The 21,941-nt window shown below is 46.4% G+C and overlaps 2 protein-coding genes across 5 annotated transcripts in view; both read left to right on the top strand.

Annotated features, from left to right (window-relative positions):
- The first annotated feature begins 346 nt into the window (after positions 1-346).
- LOC112975767 (interleukin-9 receptor-like) lies at positions 347-18,178 on the top strand. Of its 3 annotated transcripts, XM_026086278.1 has the most exons (10): positions 365-433; positions 6,753-6,843; positions 7,273-7,381; positions 8,644-8,837; positions 9,534-9,670; positions 10,009-10,183; positions 10,433-10,547; positions 11,614-11,698; positions 12,676-12,887; positions 17,704-18,178. In XM_026086278.1, the coding sequence occupies exons 1-10, from the start codon at positions 407-409 to the stop codon at positions 17,897-17,899; spliced, it is 1,341 nt and encodes a 446-aa protein (XP_025942063.1). In that variant the 5' UTR covers positions 365-406; the 3' UTR covers positions 17,900-18,178. The 3 variants fall into 3 exon arrangements, with proteins under 3 accessions (XP_025942071.1, XP_025942056.1, XP_025942063.1); XM_026086286.1 differs by lacking the exon at positions 17,704-18,178 and having other exon boundaries at positions 347-433; positions 12,676-16,158; XM_026086271.1 differs by lacking the exon at positions 17,704-18,178 and having other exon boundaries at positions 364-404; positions 12,676-16,158.
- A 2,842-nt stretch (positions 18,179-21,020) lies between these two features.
- The window catches only part of PDPK1 (3-phosphoinositide dependent protein kinase 1), a 32,624-nt gene continuing 31,703 nt past the window's right edge, over positions 21,021-21,941 (top strand). Inside the window, exon 1 of one of the 2 annotated variants that reach the window (XM_026085772.1) lies at positions 21,021-21,227. Coding sequence is in view for 1 of the 2 variants with exons in the window: in XM_026085765.1 (XP_025941550.1) it covers positions 21,458-21,481 (24 nt within the window). In the remaining variant the exon portion in view is untranslated. Of the gene's footprint in view, positions 21,228-21,283; positions 21,482-21,941 lie in introns of those variants that run through there. The other variant, XM_026085765.1, reaches the window with a different exon arrangement.

Raw genomic sequence — 21,941 nt, 5'->3', positions numbered from 1 at the left:
GTGTGAGCACAGCTGGGCAGAGGCCTTAGGTGGAAGCAGTCTCTCCTTGTGTTCAGGCAGAGCTAGGAAATGGCTTTAGACTTTTTTTTTTCCTCTCTCCTCATTAAAGTGCCAATATAAGAGCTGTTTATATATAAATGTTCTGAGAAGATAATTCTATAGTCAGCAAATTATTTGGCACTCAAAATGTTAACCCTTTAACAGAAATTCCTCAGTTTCTCCATTGCTAATTAGTAATTGCAGATGTGGCTGCTTTAACTCAATCTGATAATCTCTGAAGAGTTTTTCATTGGTTCTTGAGATTATCTTTAAAATCGGGCATAGTAAGCTCTGCTTTATTATACCCCTGCTGCTATTGCCTGATCTTCAAACCACACAGCCTAAACTGTCAAGGGACAGAAGAGGTATGAAAAGTGAAGTTTCTTTTGAGCTGGTAAGAAGGTTTAACATATTTCTGTGCTGTGCATTTCAGTAAATAATGGTAGGATACATCTATTGAGCTAAGATGTTGACAAATAATTTATTATCAGAAATGTGAGTTCTGTATTGTTTCATGTACTAGGAACCTAGAACCACCAGAAGGGTCTCTGCGCTTTTGTCCTGCTAGATCCCTGAGTACAAAACTGCACTCTGTAGCTCTAACTCTGCTGTCTACTGACCCTTTACAGGGGAGTGCAGACTGCTTTATGAGAAAGCATAGTGCAAGTACAGCCCTTTCTGCAGTGGGGTGGTTTGGATAGTGCTAGGAAGAAGCGTCGCCTTGATCAAATAAATTTTAGGGACTCCTCTCTGAGTGAAACATCTGAATGTAAATGAATCCAGCCAAAACAACCATCAGCATTTGGGACTTTTCAGACAAAAATATGCAGTTATGAATATGTGTGTGTGTGTTTATGAATATCACTTATTACACTAGTCTTCCTTTTGTAGCAGCTTTTTTCAGCCTGTGGGATGCAAGACTATCAAATCTAAAAGTACATAGCTGTTTACGAGCATCAAATTGCGGGTAAATGGCCCTCCTAGGGTAAAGGACACAAAAGGCTGGTTATGTGGGGCTCTCTTTGATAATCTATGGGGATGAGGAAATCCTATTTCTTTCCTTAATCACCAGCAGTACATGTTCACAGGCTGATTGTGTGTGTACTAGGTGCACTTGACATGTTTTGCCACATGTGCCCAGGAGGTAAGTATCCACCATTAATTATCCTTAAAGGACATGCAAAGTGTCTCCTTGTAGGCAGGGGTGATCCAAGGAGTGTCCAAGATAAATAATCACACTTAGCACAGCAGATTGCTCTGAAGAATGGGCACTGGGGGCTACCCTTAATGGGTGGGGGGCAGTGTGCGTGTTGGTACAGACACACTATTGTCTGTCAGTGTTTTACTTCCAAGGTGCAGTTCAGTGTCCTGCCATCCCTTAGTGCATGTTGCTGCTGCCTCTTAAAGAGACTGAAGCAAAGGAAGGGCTGATTGCATGTCATTTATAACTAGTTGCTAGCATGCAAGGAATGGAAACAGAGTGTTCAAGGGCCCAGGTCTGCTGTGCCTGCTCCTGGTGCACACCACTTGTGGTGTCTTAGCATAGGAGGGAGAGCAGAGCACGGTCTGGAGCAGCTCACAGCCCTGACACACTGTCTTTGCGTTTCCTCTAAGATTTAAGTGAGCACAGCAGACCATAAGACTGAGTAGTAACAGGAAAAAAATTACACTGAAAAAACAATCTGCTCCCCATAAAAGCTGGTGGCAGAGATGGGACAGATCTTAGGAGTCCCGGCCTCCTTTTCTGCATCTTACGGGGAGAGCATGAGTCTTGTTTGCAGGGCTAGCGTATAATATCACTACATGTATCAAAGGGACTCGAGTATGTTGAAGAACTTCATATACAGCTCACTATGAAACCCTTGCTCGTGCTCTTGTATGACACTTCAATTTCATGTTTTATCTGCCTTTGTAAATCTGACCTTGTCTTACTTGTAGCCATCCGAAGGTCAGTGATGCAAAGGTCCTTTTCTGTGCCTGTCACTTTGAGCCCATTACGCTTCTCTACACAATTCTTCTGTCTCCCTTTCTCTATCGCATCAAATATAAGCTGCTTGTCCCCAGTTTGAAAGTCACTGACAGCCTCGCCTTTTCCTCTTGTCATCTTTCACACCCATATCAAGTTAACTCTTCCTATTATGCTGGCCTCCACCTCCTGCTAAATCATCAAATCAGCTCTGTCTTACCTTCCCCCATGCTGCTGCTCATGCATTGAAGGTGCTCCCCATAATTATCTCCTGGGGTACCTCAACCTCATTCTTCAAGTCTCTCCTTAAAGTTCTCCTTTGCTGAATTGCTACGAAATGGACAATGTCTAGGCTGCCCACATGCTGAGACTGTGCTGTCACCTTCTTGCACTACTTTCTCTCTCAGTTGTATTGATCAATTCATTTATTTTACCATATGAATTCCTAAGGGCAGAGACCATCTTCTTATTGTGGGTTTCTACTGTACCCTGAAAGTTGGGGGTGAGCCAGGATTTTGCATATGGGTTTCTGGCAATATAAACAGATATAGCAATAACAGTGGATGAATTATTCTTCTGTTGGTGAGTAGTTCAGAGCTGTAATCCTGGCCTTGCTACCAGTACTGGACGTAAAGCAGACAGCCCATGCCCGCAGGTTGTTGCCCAGCGATGGTGCTGGTGCATCTTTGGTTTCTGCTTGGTTTCTGATTTGAGACTCGGCTTCTTGCTTTCCTTCTGCTGCAGAAAGTGTTCAGAGAGGATAGCTGCTGGGAGGAACGATGAATGCTTGCCACGCCATCAAGAATCCCTTCACCTTCCCATTTTCACTGAAATTGAAAAGTGCTCTTGCGCTTGCCTCACTTGTGCCCTGCTCTCTGGCTGCCTGCTGTCCAGCAGCAAGAGGAGCTGAGGTTTGAAATGGCCATGCCCATGTTGCCACATGGCCTGTCAAAACCTTCATATTGACATACATAAGAGGAAGAGAATTTCACTGAAGCAGGCATTTTCTTCTGGGAATTGGCAAGACACTTCATCTGTGGCCATGATGGGCTATCATAAACTCAACCTACTTTAGGTTAATATGGCAGTTCCTTTTCCACAGCTGAGCAGCATGAAGGAGGTGGGAAGCATAAATGTACAGTGAGTAAGAAAGACAGAAAAAGGCATCAGAGCTTCATTAGGATTCCAGCAAAGTTAACAGCTATTTTCTTGCAGGGCCAAGCTCATCATAGGCATCAGCAGACATTACTCAGATGGCCTCATCAATATGTCTCTGTACTTGTAGTCAGCATTTCCCCTGAGCACTACAGAAAGAACAATTATGTCCTCTCTTCATAAATGGGAAGTTCTTGGCAGATACTGAGAAGCTGTAGTGCCTGTTTGTCAGCCAGCTCTTTAGGACTTGCTATAGATTTACCTTCGCAAGGCTGGGTGTTGTAGATGTTAAAAGAAGAACACCATCATGATCACTTTAGGACAGATAATTATAACTAATAAGTTCTGCAACAATCTCATGACTTCCATCTGAGCTAAGCCTCTTTTCAAGATATCTAACCAGGATTTATAGACTGCAAGTGTTGGATCATATGTCTAGGCAAGGAGTTCCAGCAGTAAAGGTAGTTCCCCTTTGTACAAATTCTGCACTTGATTTCTGTCCGATTGTACTTATCTTTGGTGTCCAGCTACTGCATTCTCTCCATCTTTCTCTATTAGATTTTTAAAGAAGACCTTTCTGCTTGAAATCTTCTTCCCATGTAGATATTTATAGTCTGTGGAAAACTACTTCTTAGCCCTTCCCTTTGTTAAGTTAAAGAGATTTAGTTTCCTTTAGCTGTTCATTTCTAAGACAGGTTATCCAGGATTAAATCATTCTTCTTATAACCCTTTTCTGAACCATTTTTAGCTCTTCAGCAACTTTTTTTTTTTTTAAGTATGGATCCCAACAAAGACAGAAAATAATAATGGCATTACAAATGCCTCCTGTAGCTGCAATAACACTTCTATTAATTAATATGCATCAAAGGGTTGTGTGTTAGCTCCTCTAATTGCATCATTGTGCTGCTGGCTCTTGTTATGTGCTATTTCCCCAAATCATTTTCTGACAAACCTTCCAGAATTCAGCACTCCGTACCTATTTGTGACCATCATCACGGCTCCTAACACACAGATGTGCATTTAAAAATACTGTGTTTGTTTCCAGGTGAGCTAGCGTGACACTGGTCAGTGCTGCAATGTATGGAATGTGTCAGACAAAGAGCTCTCTTTATGGGGTTATCAAATTAGTAACAATGACCAGGAAATATTGTCCTGTTTTTAGTTATCTTGCCCTATGTTTGTTTGTGTGCCCCAGCAAGTTCCTGTAAGCACGTGTATAATTCTACTTGTGCGTGTACTTATGCAGCTCTCTCAATTTCATATTTAGTCAGTCTTACTGTATTTATCACAGGGATCGTTAGCAACTCTGATTAGAACGATAAGCAGGAGATACTTCATGCCTCCCAGCCTCCCTCATCTAAAATCAGCTAACGGTGACACTTCCTCTCTACAGCCCCACTCAGAATAAGTTCTGCAGCAAAACAGGATATTTATCAAAAACCCATAAATGAAGAGGAGGTGAACCAGAAGCCAGAAAGATTCTTTTCTGTTTTGATCAGTTTGTGAAACATTATAATTATTTTACCATCTAATTCAGAAGAGGTACACTATTAGCAAGCATAATTACAGGAAAGAGGTTTATATGTGGGTGCTACTGCTTAAATGTGTGAAATCTGGGACTGGAAATGTTCTGGTTATGGAGCCCAGCTCCTGCTACTGTAGCCATCAGATCATATAATCCTGTCAACAAAACTATCCTAATGATCAAAAAACAATGCTGCTTGATAAAAAGTAAGCTCTTTCTCACTCCTGCCTATTCAAGACCATTCCAGACCCTATGCTGGTTAGAAACTTGTTCTTATTCTATGCCAGGCTATACCTGCTTGTTCTTGTGCTAACACTGTACTCGGTATTTTTTCCCTTCCTGATGCTTCTCTCTCCTTCTTCCCCAGCTGCTTCCTAAAGGGTGATCATAGCCCCTGGCAGTATTTTGGTGGGGGAGAGGGTTGGGTTCCCCTCCCATAAGCGAGCCAAGCTCTTCCAAGACGCAACACTTAGTGTCTTGTCACCCAGCCCCAGAGCTCAGCTCAGTGTCTGTGCTGAGTCCAAGCAGTGCAAACAGCATTCCTCCAATCTTCACTGTTTTCAAAAGAACTGGTTTTTGTTTAAACTCATTAGTGGTCTCTGTCTACATACTGACTACATGTTTTCTGGGCTCCAGGCTATGTCATAGACTCCTTGAAGCAGCACACCACCTGCACCAGGTACTGGCCTTGTTCCCAGTGTTAGGGTGTAATGTGAAGTATTGCAAGCTGGAGGCATCTTACAAAAAGAGCATATATTACTGAGTAGATCGGGTCAGGATTTTTCACATTAAACTTCTCTTTGCTGGAAAATCATCAAATCAGAAACTTGCTCTGGAAAAGTATCACTTTCAATGAAAAGTTCATCAGAAAAATTCACAGAAGAGACTTTCTAAGAGAGGAAGCCTAGTGTAACCTTATAGACAGAAATAGTCTTCTGTATTGTGGAAGATAAATTGCAAATCTCTATATACTCCCCTTTGGGGTAATGACTAGGTTCTGGGGATTCTACATCCCAGATGAGTGCTTTGACCAGCAGGGCATCAGCTGTTCTCTCTGTTTCTACCTTTTGGAGTTTTCTTTTAGGGTAACTAAATACTTATGGGGGAAAAAATGATCCCAGAATTCTGATGCTACAGATAAGTAACTTGGTCAGCACATTACCTGCCTGGAATTGTGGCTTTTTGTCTATGTGCATGTGAGAGAAAACTATGACAGGTCTAGGTTTTGTTCAGATATGAAATGGGAAATTTTCTAAAACAAAAAAAATTAAAAATCTATAGACTCCCAACACCCACTTCTGTCCAAGCTTCTGTTCCTGACCTCATACCTTTTCACATCAGCTCAGGGCAACTCCAGGTGACTTGAAGAAAGGCTCCTCAAAAGAGATTTGTCACACCAGCAGATCAAGCAGACATTCCTCTAGCAAAGAGAACAGAGAGGGGGCAGGAAGCCAATTACTCAGTTCTCTCAAGAAGAAAAATCCCCTATTAAAGGCAGACAGCAGTGTTTCCAGTGTAGATAGCTTTCGGCAGGTGACTACTGCTGATGGACAAGCTCATGACTGAAAAATCCATTGAAACCCTGAATATGCAGAAACTGTTTCCTCCAGGAGACACCTGAGTTGCAAATAGCTGGAGGATGAGAAGGTTCTTGGAAAAGATCATGTGTGCTTCCCCTCTTGCTACATTTAACACTAAGCCTCTGCTTTTGGCTGCTGTCAGAAATGGGACACAAGGACACATGAACCTTTGTTCTGACCCACTGTGGCTCTCACGTAGCAGACTCCAGGGAACGCAGTGAGGGAGGAAAGATGGAAAAATTACTGAGCAGACAACAAAAATTAGGGACCTCCTTTTAGGTGGCTAGTGCCTTAGGTTCCTGTGCAAAGTGTATTTATTGCAATGAAAAGAACACTTCCTGCAGAAGAAATGACAAAGCTGAGTTAGTGCCTTGTTCCTCAGAGTCAAGGCCAGCTTGTATTGGGCCTGGCAGGAGCATGTAGTTGAAGCTTCAACCTGCTGGTACAAACACTGACAAAACCGCTTCTAACAATTGTTCTGTTCTAGATACCATTTGGAATGGGCCGGGATGTGCAGCAGTTGGGCGTCCAGCTGTCTGTTATTGCTATGGTGCTCTTTGGTGGAGGAAGAGGGAGAGGTAAGAGGAGATCTGGAACAGGTGCATGCTTGGAGAAGATGCACATGCACGCTCTCATTTTCATACGCACCCCTTAAAGAATGCAATATGACATCTCGTGACTACCTGTTCTGCGGCACCAGGAGCTGGCACAGTTTCTGGGCAATGCCATGCCTGGAGAACTGAGGATGTACTGTTATTCCTCGCTYCCAGAACAAGCCGGGCAGCTGAAAAAACATAGCCACGGCTCAAGGTCCCTGCCCTAAGATCTTAGACTCATCTCATGCAGTGAAGTGCAGTACAAGAGAGGAAGACTTATCGTGAGGAAGGATAGATGAGGCATCAGTAAAGGAAGTGCTAGCAAGCCATACATTTTACGTATGTTTGGGAGACAAAGCGAGGTCTTGTTGGGTGATGCATGAATGCAGCTGTGGTCTCCTTCCTCTGCAGAGCTCCCCGGCAGCCTGAGCTGTCTGAATAACTACGTGAACACCGTGAGCTGCATGTGGGCAGCGGAGGAGCCCATGGGCGAGGGACCCTTCCACCTGCATTTCACAAAGTAAGAGCTGCACGCAAGTGCCGTCCCTGGCATGGGCAGGACCGCACGGGAGTGAGGGTGGCCCGGGCCGTGTGCAGGCTCTGCTTCACCGCAGCCGAGCCCCATGACGAGAGCGAGATCGGCCGCCCCTTGCCCTGCACCCGCCGCGGTAGCTGCCCCTCCACGGGGCCGTAGCAGAGGTCTGGCATCCGCGGGGTCGCAGCACCCACCGCTGGGGAGCCACACGGGCTGGGCAGTCTGGCAGTCGGTGTCCTTCTGACAACAGCCTCTCGGCGAGTGCGCCCTCCCGTTCGGGGGCTTCCGGGACCAGTCCTGCACGAGGCTGTCTAGTCACCTCTTGGAATTGCTCTTATCCTTGCTGCCTATGAATTAAACTCTTAGTGGTTTAATCTAACTTAAATAACTTCCTAGGCTTTCAAAATCTATTTATTTATAAGCTTTAATAACCGGTTTAGAATACAATATTATGTAAATAATTTTACCTCTAACAAAAGAAATCTGGTGAATAGTTTGCTAGGTGGTAAGATGATAAGTCTTGTGATATGGTAATTTAAGAGAACATGTTTAACTATGTAATAAAGTTGTCTTGACTGTGGACAGCTAGTGACTATTACATGAGGGTATGCCACTCTGACGTTAGATGCCTCCTATGTTATTGTATGGTTAAGTGAAAAAATAGCATTATGACTCTTATTGACATTGGATTGTAAGTGTATAAAATAATGTCAAGCTGATAAGTTATGGTATCCCAGTTTATTGTGGGGTCACGTGCAACATGAATAATTTGCTAGTAAAGAGTTACACTAGATGGTTTGCTATTAAAAGATTGTTCTTTGTAGCTACTTCCCCAAAATGATGTTTTGATTCTGTCATTCATCTTGCTCTGCCATGCTGAAGCTTGTGAACATAGAAAACAAACCACCCTCAGACATGTTTTGCTGTCAGTACTGGTTTGCTCATAGTGAAAGATTTTAACGTGCATCTTGCTAGCTGCGTGCTCTGCACTGGTAACTGCCCCACCATCGCCACTTGTCCAGCCCTCTGGCGTGAGCCATGGGCAGTGCGGGGCTCCGTGCGGCTGGGGGCCGCGTGTCTGCCAACACCTTCAGCCCTGCTGTCGGCCAGCCCTGGTGCTGCTTTCGGTGCTGTCTGCACTAAGGGGCTCACGCTCTCCCTGAATCCGGTGCTGTGCTAAGCTGCCACCCATCTTTCATAAATTAATCATATGACAAGTGAAACTTTCAGCCCTTTCATTCTTCTAGCCTCTGGTCAAAGGGCCAAAATGCCAGCTGCAAACTGACTGCCAGAGAGAGCATGCAGAATCAATACCACTGCACAATCCGCTTAGCCAGCCAGATCTTGGAAACAGATGGTTACAGGGTCTCCCTCCACGGCAACTTCTTTGGGAGCAATCACACGTACATTACCTTTCCAGAGTACAGTCCCCGCAAGCACAGTAAGTATGAGCCAGGGCAGCTGTGGGCGGAGGGTCTGCCTAGCAGCTTTGCAGTGGGTCTGAAATACTCACTGGAAAAGGATGTCTCAAACACTACAAGTGAAAATAATGGAAACAAGCCAGCCCATCCATCTCTGGAAAGTGTGCTGCCAGGCTTTGCCAGTGAGGATGCAGTCCCAGTGTGTCTTCATTCTGCCCTCTCCAGGGCTTCAGAGAGGGCTGGCTTTGGAGCAGCTTTCAGGGATACTTGTCTGCATCCAGTGTGTTTGTGCCGTGGATTATAATTAGTCTTCTCCTTTGTACAACTGGATTGCCTCTGTGCTTGCTTTTTCCTAAGAAATGAAGTCATGGACCTAGTCCAAAGTCCCATGGCTTGGTACTCCAGAGAAATGCTCTAGTATTTGAAATCTCGGCCTGTCTGTGCTAGCTGTAAGCTAGAAGAGCAGAATGTGACATCCGGAGTGGTTCTGTGCTTGCAGGACTATCCCCAGGAGCTACTAGAGTTATCATTAATTTATGTCAGCTCTGTGGCTGCTCTGACCTACTCTGTAAACTTATGTGGTCTACTGCTGGTCTCAGTATTGCTGCTTAAAGCCAGGTTTATCTTCCAGGATTTCAGTCAGCCTAGGAACATGCATGTCCTTCTGTTTTGTTTCAGTCCCAAATATTGTGAATAATATACCTCTCTGTTTGCAGTAAAGCTTGATCCACCTTCAAACCTCCAAGTCAACATCACTACCAGCAAGTGTCAGATATGGTGGAGTGTGCCGTGGTACCTCACTGAAATTCTTCAATATGAGTTGCAGTATAAGGAGCACAGCACACCCTGGGAGGTAACCGAATGAGCCACACATTGACCTGCCTTCCTCATTGGGTCCAATGCCCTTGCCACTCAGCTTGAGGCCTTCTTGCAGCTGGTTGCTTTGAGCTGGCCTTTCTGACTTTCTGCATCAAGATTGAAGGATTTTATATAAAACATCAATATTGAAGATCAATAAATCTTTCCCTCCTTAACCCTGCATTCAGAAGCCATCCCATCATCATCCAGGCCCTCTTCTTGCATCCAAGAACAGACGGTTTGGAGAAGCGGGGGGGAGAAAACACACAGTTACTCAAAGACCAACCCTTTGCTCAACCTTGTTAATAGAAATTCTTCTGTAATAATTTGCAGATTGCATTGAACAAAACACCAACCAGTTTACTGCCACAGATGGAAATTGAAGCCACAGAGTTTCGCAGTGGCATCACTTACATTGCAAGAGTTCGCTGCAAAGTTTCTGAAAATGAGGATTCTTACCATAGTCAGTGGAGTGAGTGGAGCCAGACAACACTGTTTCAAAGAGCAGGTACAAAGAATGGGTTTTTTACCTTAGTTCACATCTTACCATGTCCAAATTAATTTTTAAAAATTGGGGGGAAAGATACCTAGTAAGATGAAGCTTTTTAAATCAGAACCAGATTCCTTCAAGCTTTTATAATCAAATCACTTTCAAGATTTTAGCAGCCTGTTTCATTTGCATTACTTGGTTGTTTAGGGACCTATCTTGACTTCCAGGTTTTTTACTAATTATTTTTGTGCTGACTCTTTTCCCTAGGTATTCCACAACTGTCTGAAAAGCTCTTTAATACCAGAACTGTGCAGTTCTTGTTCATTCCTCTGAGTTTTGTTACTGTACTCTATGTATTTTGGAACTGCAAGCTTTCCTCAAGGTACATCATAGTTTTTTATTAAGTTCCCCTTGACTTTTATAGCCTGGTGAAGGTAAATTATGTGTTCTTATATCTGGTTTGCTCCTTGAGTCTGACTGCAGCAGAAGCAAACGGACTCAAAGGCTCTTTTGAAGATCTTGGTACATGACAGATTCTTTGGCYGATGATAGTTAATGACCCACCATTCAGTGATTAGGAAGAGCAAAGTGCTTGGCACCCAAACTCAGCTCAAAGGTCAGGGCTGAGGCTATGGCCTCTTAGAGTTAAAGGAATTTAAACCTATAGAAATTTTGGATTTTGTGTAGGTAAATTAGAAGTGCAAGTAAACAGCAATCCGTAAAGATGGTCAAACTGATGTAGATGTTAAACTATTTGTAACACACCTGCCAATAGTCAGTATGTAAAATACCAATATAGGCAAACTGCACAGACTCAGGTTCTGTGTTTCTTGGGTTCTGGGATCAAGTTGTATGGAGAAAAGTGTCTCTGATGCCTTGGTTCAACTATCCTCTACAATCTTTTATGCTAGTAGACCAAAGGCTGACCTCCTGCCTCTTCTCTTCCTGCCTCAACATACATTATTATGCTCCATGCACAGGTAGCCCTGAGAGAAACAGGATACATGATGTCCATACAATAAGAGATTTCACACAATACCCTCTTGTAAAGGGACTAGAATGTATGGCAGAACTTCTCTATCTAAATGTAAAGTGCTTTTTAAAGCACTTCCAGAAACAGTGGTCTGGATCAAATAAGTTGCTAAACAAATGCATAAATAGCTCAGTGCATGTAATGAGTAATAGACTACTATTAAGTTTGAAGCATGTACCATTCCTCAGAAACCTTTGAGAAGACTGCACATAAGGTTAGAAACATTAAATACATGTACAAGAGGCAGCTGTGCAAATGCATACCCGTAAGACGTCCAGAGCCATGTGAAACCGGCTTCTCCTGTAATCTTTCCAAGGGAACTGTGGGACTCTCATCTAATCAGTGTACTTTATCATTGGGACACAATATGGAACACTTGGCTTTTGATTTTTAAAGTGTTGTTTTCTTATTTCAGGGCAAAAAGCCTCTCCTGCCTTAACATTCCCACACCAGCTGCCTTCTTTCAGCCACTCTATAATTTGCACAATGGGAATTTTAAGGTAAGAAGTAAATTTCATTTCTTTCTTATGACCCTCAGTTCACAAGGGGAGAATTTTTTTCTAGGATTATTCCTTCTAGCTGCTGAGCAGAGTTTCTGACACACGGCTCTGCTCTTTCTGGAATTTTACTGTTTCTCACTCAGTTTCCTGCCTTCACATGCAGACTACACCAGCAGAGCTGCTGCCTAGAGAAACAAAACCCCTCCAGTCACTCAGTCCCTTATCCATCCACCATTTGCATTTGTTCTGTATCCCCAGGATCTTTCTACATAGAACCAAAAACTAATGCTTTCAATCTCCCCCTTGTTCAGCCAGATAACACAGGGTACCCAAGCAGAGGTATGCAGAAGGTACTTACTCTAGATTATTAAATCAAGTTCCCCTTTCATAGACAGCCAGGTATTTTGTCTGTTAGGTGGAAGAAAGAAGATCAAGAAAGCCCCAGTCTTCTTCTCTTTGACTGATAGCTTCTTCCTTGTAGCAAATCAGCATTGCCTCCTTCTTCCAGTGTGTTTCCCTGACGGCCTTTTCTGATATCTGAGGTGTGTTGGAATGGACCGTTCTTGTTTCCCTGTAGTGAGATCTTCTCCGAAAATTGGCTCTAAATCTAACTGCAAAAAACAGAATAGATCCAATTCACAGAAATGGCAAAAGCTAAGAAGTATCACTAGTGCGTTTGCCTTCTCATCCATCACCTTCTGATACCCACACTGACCGCAAAAGGTGCTCCCTGTCTTTGAAAAGCCAAAGCAATACAAGCAGCTTGCAGTATATTCTGAAATCTTGAAAGTTTTCGTGTTGTGAAATCTTCCCTCAGGGCAAACAGAAGCTAGATTCTTCACACTCTTACTCTAACTTTGCCCAGTAGATTTGCGTTATACCTCCAAGCTATTGTGCCAAAGCCATATAGAAATAGGATTTACTTTGCAAATTCCACCTCTAAGCAAATGTCCTGAATGTACTGATCCTTTGACTAGGACTGGGTTGGACCTGATGAGGCCTGTGGCCAGCTCAGAGGAGAAGAGGCCAGCAACCCAAACAAAGGGCCTGCCGATGGAGTTCCTGGACTAAGCACCCAAGAAGTGATTTCCCAGATCTCCTTGAAATCTATGGAAAGCACAAATCTGGTTGCTGCAGAAGAAAATTTTGCATTTTCCTCTGGTCCCAGCCAGAAGTATGTCCCTGGCAGGTATGTGAGAGCAGACGAGACAGAAGTAAGGCTGGCATTGTTGCACACGTTGTTTACGCAAAACCATGCTGATGATACAGTTGGTCTGCAAATCTCTGAAATAATTAAAAACAACCTTGATAGCCCCAACATGGAAAGGAATCATTCCTCTCACTTACAGCATCTAGAGGGCGACTTCCTTATGCTTCAGGAATCTTTGGAGATGGCAAATGTGTCCTTCAGCAGTAGCGACTATTGCACCTTGTGTGACAATGGCACCACAGAAGCTTTGATTCCTGCTGAACTACTGAAGCTCTCTGATGGCAATGGTCTGGTCAAACATCAGAATGAAGAGAATGATATTCCCTGAAGAATGCTGCCTGCAGAGGTCTGTGCACTGTCCTCTCCTCTCTCCACACCATCTCTCCAAATGGCTTAAATGGAGACTGTGCAGGCAATTACAAAAAAGTATTATTTTTAGTCCAAAAAAAATTTTTTTTTTTAATTTTAACTTTAAAAGAAGGTTACGACCAGCTCCTCTGGCCAGCAAACACTACCCCTGTCATTGCAAGGCCTGACCACAGTAACATCTGCTGTCTCAGTAGGAACATGACCATGCCCTTCCCTACACCAACTGCCTGGCAGCAGTGGAAGTCTACCAACCACCTAGTCTAATGAGGCAGCAGCAGCAATGTGCTGTTTTTTCCCAGGAAGAGCTACTGGAATTCTGTGCCTCTCCCTGCCCTGCAAGATGATGCTTCCCAAATTTCCTTGAGAGATGGAGCAGCTCTGCACTGCTCTCAGCACATACTTCTTTGCCTCACTGCAAATCTGATTAACCCAACAGTTACCGTATCCTACTGGAAGGAGGAGCAGCAATATTTGCAATGTGCTGAACTGTGATTTAAAATCCATCTTTATTCTTAAAACTATGTATGATTCTTGATTTAAAAAATATGATTTTTTTTTCTGGCTAAAGGTGCATTTTGCTTCTTAATACGATATTGACTTTAAATGGCTTCTGATTTCCTCAGAATTTGTAATTACAACATCTAAAGATATTCAGGTAGTGGGCTTTGTTCTTATTCATGTGAATAGCTGTAGCTTGTTTGCAGTAATGAAGCCCCGTGTGCTGCTTTGACTCTTAACAAAAACTGGTTCCAAGGTTAATGTCTGGGCTGATCTGATAAAAGTGGAGAAAGGTAAAAAGCAAGAATAGCACAGCCAAGAGTTTTACTGAATCACAGAACAGGCCAGGCTCACTGCCTCTCTAAGGCTTTTCTTATTTCTCCAGACTTGACTAGTGCTTTGTCTATCTGCCCAACAGCTGCAGCCAGTCCTGGCCAGAGCCTAATCTCCAGGGTTTTACTTTCTGCCTTAGACACCCTATATATGGATGATTTCACACCAAGCAGCTTCCTGGAGTTACACCTCCCCGACTTAAAGGGCTCAACAGCTGTAGCAAGCACGCTCACACTGTCCATGTGCAGCTATGCCAGGTGGCACGTACACACGTCCACTCACATACTCATCCTCTCCTCTTTGGGAATGCTTCCCATGTCTCTGTGGTGACTGACCAGTTTGCACTCAGACTGCTTTTGTTGATATAGAGAAAGACTTCAGTTCTGAGTAACGAACAAGCTTGACCAGCGCAGGCATAAGGTTGTGGCGGGAGGCCTCCATTTGGGAGAAAAGCGTCGTCGGAATCGAGCCTCCCCGCTCGGCTTCTGCGACAGCCCTAAGAGGAACCAGCAGCTGCTGGCTTTTAGTGTTCTAAGCACAGGACTTTTCTGGGTCCTCCCTCTGATGAAAAGATATCCCTTTCTGGTCCTTTGTGCTTTTTATCTTGTTCTAAAAACAATCTTCAAGAGTGCTTTTTATACTTTATCACAATCCAATGGTAGCATAAAAATCTGCTGCTGCTGTCACTATCATTTGCTATCAGAGAAGAAAACCAGTAAAGCAACACCATATGTATGAAGGTTCTTGGTGCTTTCAAGCTTTTTATATACCTAGTCTGGTTTGATTGTAGTGTCCCAAATTTTCAGAACCAAAGGAATGCTTCCTGAAATCGTCAAATGGATTCCATCTTCAGAACAGAAGAATTTCTGCACCAGTTTCATGAAGTCTTGTTCGCTTAATATATTCATATGATACTGAAGTCACTATGAAGCACACTATGAAGCATTCTTTAATTGGAATATATTTCTCAAAAAAAAAAAAAACATTTTAAATACCTTTACTCTTTTTAATGGGGTGATTTAAGGAGTTCACAACCTTCTCAAGTAGACAAAGCCTCAGTCTTACACAGAACATCTGTGTACCCTGTGTCCTGAGCTCTGAGAAGGCACAAAAAATAGCTGTTCTAGACTGGCAAAAGGAGAGTGGAAACAATTATATTAAGATACAGGAGCAAGGAGCAGCAGATCAGATTAGGAAAGGGAGAACATAAAATCTGGACTAATGAGACAGAGAAGCAAAAGCAAGCAGAGAGATTGAAGGTACTGGGAAAATGAATTGACAGAAATAAAAAGTCAAAGGTGCTGCTGCCTGCATCCTTTAGGCCAGAATAAGAAGAGTATAAGAACAGAGTTTGAAGATGATAACAGGTTGATGGTTAAAAGGGCTGAAGAGATATTGCATCATCAGCAGTTCTCCAGGTGAAGCTCCATAACAACTTTGAGGGKTTTTTTTTCCTACTTTTATGGACCTACTTACAAAATGGAAAAAAAGAACAAATGCTTCCTCTTTGCAGTTAGGTCACTGGAAAAATCAAAGCCTCATTTTTGTTTACCAATGAAAAACTACAAAATTCTAGAAAAGCAGTATGTAAGCACCCAATTTCTGACTATTTGCTTTGTTGTTTTTTTCTCACTTTTGAGACTGGTGCTAGGATCAACCTATGGTTTGTTGGGGTTTTTTTTGGTCTTTAAGTGTGATATGCATCCAGTCAGTGGAATATAGAGAATTTTCATCTAGTAAGAGACATAATGCAGGTTCTGGTCAAGCCTTTAAAGTCTTACATTGCTTGGGACTACTAAGTGCGTGCTAGGTCTATTACCTACACCAGAACAAAGCAGCTAGTCTTTTTCCCTTTCTTTTCTTCCTCTTGAGTTTTGCTAGAGGAAACAACTTTAGAAGGTATTTAAGTAATGCCTGTAAGCCACTAAGGAGTTGAAAACATTCTGTGACAAAGGTTTTGTTAGTTGTATTTTTTCTTACCTGCTAAATTGAATAAAGTAAAAGAACTAACAGTGTGGTTATTCAGAGGTGAATAAAGCAGAGGAATTCATGCAAGCTGTGATTTTTTTTCAGAAGTCAATGTCCAAGAACTTTCAAAAGTAATTTACCTATAGTTTGGAAACTACCAGCTATATCAATCATTGAACAGAAAAAAAGCAAAAGTTAGTTTGAAGACATCATAGAAGAAGTAGGAGAGGGAAGAATTAAGTGCCTTCCCTATTCTGCAGACCAAAGCACTAGGCCAGTGATGCTGCTACCACCATCAACAGAGAAAGGGAGAAGAAAGCTCCTGGGCGAAGATGCGTTTTACAGCCAAGGGGGACCAGCTTAGTGAGCTATCCCATGGTCTCCAGCATGTGAGCGCCAGCGTAGCTCTGCTGGCTGCCCACCCGATAGCTATTCCTCTGCGAAACACGCCTGTTCCTGAGCACAGGTGATGGAAGCTGCATCTCCATCAGACACTCAGCTGTTTAGTCATCTCCACGCTCCTTTCAAGAAGGAGTGATGAGACGGTTGGAGTGCGTGTTTCTCAACAGTGCAGGTATTGCAGCGCTCAGGGCACAACCTCAGCGCAGCAAACGCCTCAGAAACGCGAGGCCGCAGCACTCGCCACAGCCGTGCCCTCTTGGGTAGGACAGCTTCTCCTCCCAGCATGGTGTCTCATGCATCGAAGCACAACGCAAGTGTCAATTACGGGTGTTTGACGCTCACAGACGTTCCCTGCAACATGCAGTTGAAGCTTCAGGGCCCAAGATCATTGGTCCGCAAACTCCTGCGCAGAGAAGCAGACGCTTAGCCTGTACAACCAATCCTTTTTTCTTGTGACGGTCATTAGTCAATGGCTGAGAAATAGGCCAATGAAGCCATTAATCTTATCCTGGTTAAGTAAGCAGATGGAAGGAGAGTACTTCTGGAGACAAGGGAGACAAGCTTTCTGTTTTAATTTCTTTCTTTTTTTTAATGTGATTGTTGTGTAAGCACAGGATGGCGAATGTTGGTTAGCCTCAGACCGGCACCTGTGGGCAGCCTGGCCGGCGCGGCTGCCGCTGCAGCTCTGCACCGGCGTCACTGCTCCCCGACTCCTTACCCTGCTGTGGGTGCCTCTCCCGGGAGCAAGCCTCAGCCCCGCCAGCCACCCCCGGCACCTGTCCTCTTGGCTGTGCTGTCCCCACGTTCACTCATGCGTGCGCTTGTCCAGCCAATAAAATCGCTGGAAGTTAAAAACAGTCTGTTTCATCTTCTGTAATTTAATCTAATCTATAGATCTGTTCCTGCTAGAGGCTCTACAGCAATTCTGAAAAGAGATGTGCTAATCAAGTACAGAGATCTAAACTATTAGTTTTAAAGTGAGAATCATAATATTTGATGTTACACAGATTTCTGTACTGGTGATGGTAATTGGAAAAGGGTGTGCTTTTTGTGCTAGGAGAGGGCGTGTACCCAGGTTTGTTTTCTTTTCCAACGACAGCCCAGTCAGGGATAAATTTGCAATGTGGAACTGCAGCACTTGGGTTGTTTCTTCCTTGGTGTTCATGAAAAAAGCAACTTAACTGGCATAAATCCTGAATGCCAGTGTCAAATCTTGTCATTTTAGGGCTGGTGAACAGATGGATTTGATCAACGCTCTTCCTGCCTTCCCTGCGTATTGGAGCGTGGTCGCCGTGCACACAGCAGCGGCACCGTCGTACATGGCACGGTCTGGCACGGCAGCCGCACAGCTGTACTCGCGCGGTGCGGCAGGTGCTTTGCTGTGCGGCTTCCTGAGCCGAGCGGCCTCACATGATGCCTAGCACTGCGCTGCCACAGAGCAAAAGAAACAGTCGTTACAGCCTAAATTCAAGTAACAATTTAATTTGCCTTTTGTATTATCTAACACGGTCTGCCAACTGCTGAACAAGCTATAAGCTACAGACAGATCTAAATAAAGTATCAGTTCAGGAAAGGAATCTGGGCATCAGTGTGGACAATTCGGTGAGGACTTTTTTGCAATATCCTTCTACGCTAAAAAAAACTGACAAGCAATAGATGTCATCAGAATGAGATTCAGAGTACAAGAGAAAAAGTTATGAATGCTTTTATATAAGTGAATAAACACGCCTCATCTGATTTCTACGTACAGAACTGGTGGCCCATCTTTATAGAGAGGTAGCAGTTTTCAGCAGCTCACAGTGGTTCCCAGAGCTCGGTGTATTGCAGTAGGAGGTGCACCGGTGGCAAGCACACAGGTAATACAACCTTTCCACTCCTGATACCAGTTTCTTCTTTATACAGTTAAAGATCATATATGCCATTTAATCACTACTAATTTCTCACATGACCGTCCCTTACCTTCATGCCCTAAAATCTGTGCTACTGCTACAACCAAAGCGAACACTGTCTGCTGAAGATAAGAATAAAGTCAGTTATTTCATCAGTGTGCTGGAGGAGGCAGAGGATGGGATGCGTTTGTCCCTGGCTGAGAAATCTTGGGCTAGCTCTGAGCAAATAAGCACAGTCAGTGCAGCAGTATTTCTGGGGCTCAAGCTGTCTGGGGCCATGGAGGTCACAGACTGCTTGGAGCAGAGCATGTGTATATGAACTGGAGAAAAGCCCAGGTTCTGTTTAAATGTCTGTCTCAGAATTTATCATGTTTGTTACAGTCAAAGTTTTCCCATTACAGCAATATAGTTGTTTGCATTTGCTCATCTCCTGCATGCACCCGGGTCCTGCGCTGCAGGGACGTTATCCTCTGCGTGGCCCCGGGTCCTGTGCCGTGGGGAGAACATCTCCTGTGTGCACCCGGGTCCTGTGCCACAGGGAGCTCATCTCCTGCATGCACCCGGGTCCTGTGCCACAGGGACCTTATCCTCTGCATGGACTGTGGCTGGGGTCACCGTCTCACCGTGTTAATGCCTGCTGCCCACACCTGGCTCTGCCCTGCATGCGGACCCTGCAGGGCTGCACCCTCCTGCCCTGCTGGGGGAGGGACTGCCTGTGAGGGGCCACACGTGTACATGCATGCACACATGCATGTGCACTTGTACACACACACAGTGCATGGGGTACATGCAGACGCATACACAGTGCATGGGGCACACACACACACACACACACGCATGCATGTGCACATGTACACACAGTGCCCGGGGCACACCCACACACATGCACACCCACGCACATGCACACACATACGCACACGCGCATGCATGCACACATGTACACACGCACACACAGAGACACGTACGTGCACACAAATGAACATGCACACACATAAAAACATGCATGCACACACGTGCACACACATGCATGCATGCATGCACACATGTACACATGCAGAGGCACACACATGTGCACAAAGGTGCGTGCACACACAGGCACACACACACACACAAAATGCAGATGCATGCACACACCCACACAGGCACGCACACATGCATGCACACAGGCACACATGCACAGGCACATGCACATGTGTACATGCACACACAGGCCCATGCACACACACACAGGCACACGCATGCACACACAGGTGCATGCACACAGGCACACGCATGTGCACAGGCACACAAGCACAGGTGCACATGCACACGCATGTGCACTGGCACGCATGTGTGCACACGCACACACATGCTCACAGGCACACGCATGCACACACACAGAGGCGCATGCACACACATGCACACACACACGCGTGCGCACACGCACACAAAGGCGCATGCACACACACACGCGCACACAGAGGCGCATACACACGCGCGCGCACACACACACGCGCACAGACGCGCACACAGAGGCACAAACACACACGCGCGCACACAGAGGCGCATACACACACGCGCACAGACGCGCACACAGAGGCACATGCACACACACACGCGCACACAGGTGCCCCCGTTCCGCCGCGGCGCGTCCTGCGCGTGTCGCTGCCCGCTGCGGCAGCGGCCCCTGCCCCGAGCTGCCGAGAGCAGCGTCGGGGGAGCAGCGCCCCCCTCCGGCCGCTGCAGTGCCCCGGCCCCCGCAGCGCCGTTCGTTATTTGCTCTAGGAGAGGAGTTAGTATACTAATACTTTTCTGGAATGCTGTGTATTCAGAAATTTCTGGTCACCCATGGTCTTGACATTAACTGATGCTGCAACATCTTTTTCTTTTTTTTTCTTTTTTTTTTTGCAGTAAGGGAGAGACGTACTTTACTGTCTCTCCTTGAATAATCATAAAACCACGGTAATTCTCCAGACTGACAATTGTGGACCAAGCTGGGCATGCGCTTTCTATGTGCATAACTGAAACAATTACATTCTCATTAGTTATACCATACAGTAATTGCAAAACAAAGTGTTCACAAGTACATTATTTATGGGACATATTTATTAATAATTATAATTATTCACAGATCTCAGACTGCAAAGGAAGGCCTTGTAATGAAATTTGCATGTAATTCAGTGAATTCACATTCAAGATGCACAGGGAAATTGTACTCTGAGAAAAAACTTTTTTTAAGAAAAAAAAATCTGTAATGAAATTGTATTTATTATGCATTTGAGTTTATTGCTGTAATGAAGGCTGAATGTCCCCGAGGGAAAAATGTAAGGGAAGGTACTACTACAGGGAAAGGGCAACACGAAGGCCGGCGAGGACAAAGCACCCGTAGCCCGGCCTGAAGCGCGAGAACGACTCCTATTTCTGACTCCGCGCGCAGAGACGGTGCAAGGTGCTTCCCCCCAGCCGGAAGACGCCCGGCACAGGCCGCGAGCGGAGCCAGCCAAAGAACCCGGCCGCGGCCCGCCCCGCTGCGCCGCGCCGGCAGCTGCTCCGCGCCCGCGGCTCTCGGGCGCCCCCGCCGCTCGGCCCGGCCCTGCGGGGACGCCGCAAGGCCCAGCGCAAAGCGGGGCGGAACGCCGCTAGGCCGCGGAGCCGCCGCCAGGCGAGCAGCACCCGCGCTCCGGGTGTCGGCCATGACGGCACTCCCACAATGCCCTTCGGGTGCGGCACAAACCCGGATGCAGCGCAAGATGGCGGCTAGCGCAGGAGCGCTGCCAGGCTGCTGTGCCCTCTACCGCCCTCGCCCCTCTCAGTCTCCTGACAGGAAGTGAAGCCGGTGGCGTCACCCCTGCAACTACGCGTGCTCAAAGCTACTGAGGAAGTTGAGTGTGACGGAGCGGGAGCTCCGTCCGGGCGCGCACTTGAGTAGCATCTGCCGGCGCCAATGAGAGGGCGGGATGCGCGGAACTCCTGCCCGCAGCGGGGGGGGCATTGTTGTGGGTGACGTCACGGGCGGAGGATGCGGGCGCCCCATTGGCTCGGGCGCGGCGGCCGTGAGCTGGGCTCTTAAAGGGCGAGGGGAGCGCGGGCCGCGCCGGCCGGGCGGGGCCCATGGCCAGCACCAGCAGCCCCCTGGTGAGTGCGGGCCGCCGCCGGGGCCGCGGGCGGCTGCGGCCTGCGCCGCGCCGGGGGAAGGCGAGGTTCGGTTCGGGCCAGGCTGGGCTGGGCTGGGCTGGGCTGTGAGGGGGCGGCCACCCGCGCCCTGCACGCTGCCGGCGGTGGGGCCCCGCGCCGCGGTGGGGTTTCTCGGGGAGCCCGGGCGCCTCCCGCTCGCTCCGGGGCAGGGCGGGCGGGCACTGCCGCTCCCGGCCCTCCTTCCGCTCCTCGCCTCGCGGGGCGACGCGGACCCTCGCGGCGCGGCCCGCCTCCTGCTCGGGCACCGGCGGGGCCGAGTGCGGCGGCGAGGCCCCGAGCTCGCCCTGCCGGTGGGAGGGAGCGGGGCCGGGGCCGGGCAGGCGCCCCGCGGCCCCTTGCGCAGGCGGCTCTCGGTTCCGGGTGCGGAGCACTGGCGGGCCTTTGCCGGGCTGCCCCCCCC

Source organism: Apteryx rowi, unplaced genomic scaffold, assembly GCF_003343035.1.
Source record: "Apteryx rowi isolate R43461 unplaced genomic scaffold, aptRow1 scaffold_119, whole genome shotgun sequence".
Taxonomy (NCBI): domain Eukaryota; kingdom Metazoa; phylum Chordata; class Aves; order Apterygiformes; family Apterygidae; genus Apteryx; species Apteryx rowi.
Note: the sequence above shows the minus strand (reverse complement) of the source record. Positions and strands in the feature narration are given on the sequence as shown.

Excerpts from the sequence above, each read along its gene's own strand:
- LOC112975767 (XM_026086286.1), top strand. The coding sequence starts at position 407 with ATGAAAAGTGAAGTTTCTTTTGAGCTG. Across the intron at positions 434-6,752 it reads GTGAAGTTTCTTTTGAGCTG|ATACCATTTGGAATGGGCCG; the intron begins GTAAGAAGGTTT and ends GTTCTGTTCTAG. Across the intron at positions 10,184-10,432 it reads AACACTGTTTCAAAGAGCAG|GTATTCCACAACTGTCTGAA; the intron begins GTACAAAGAATG and ends TCTTTTCCCTAG.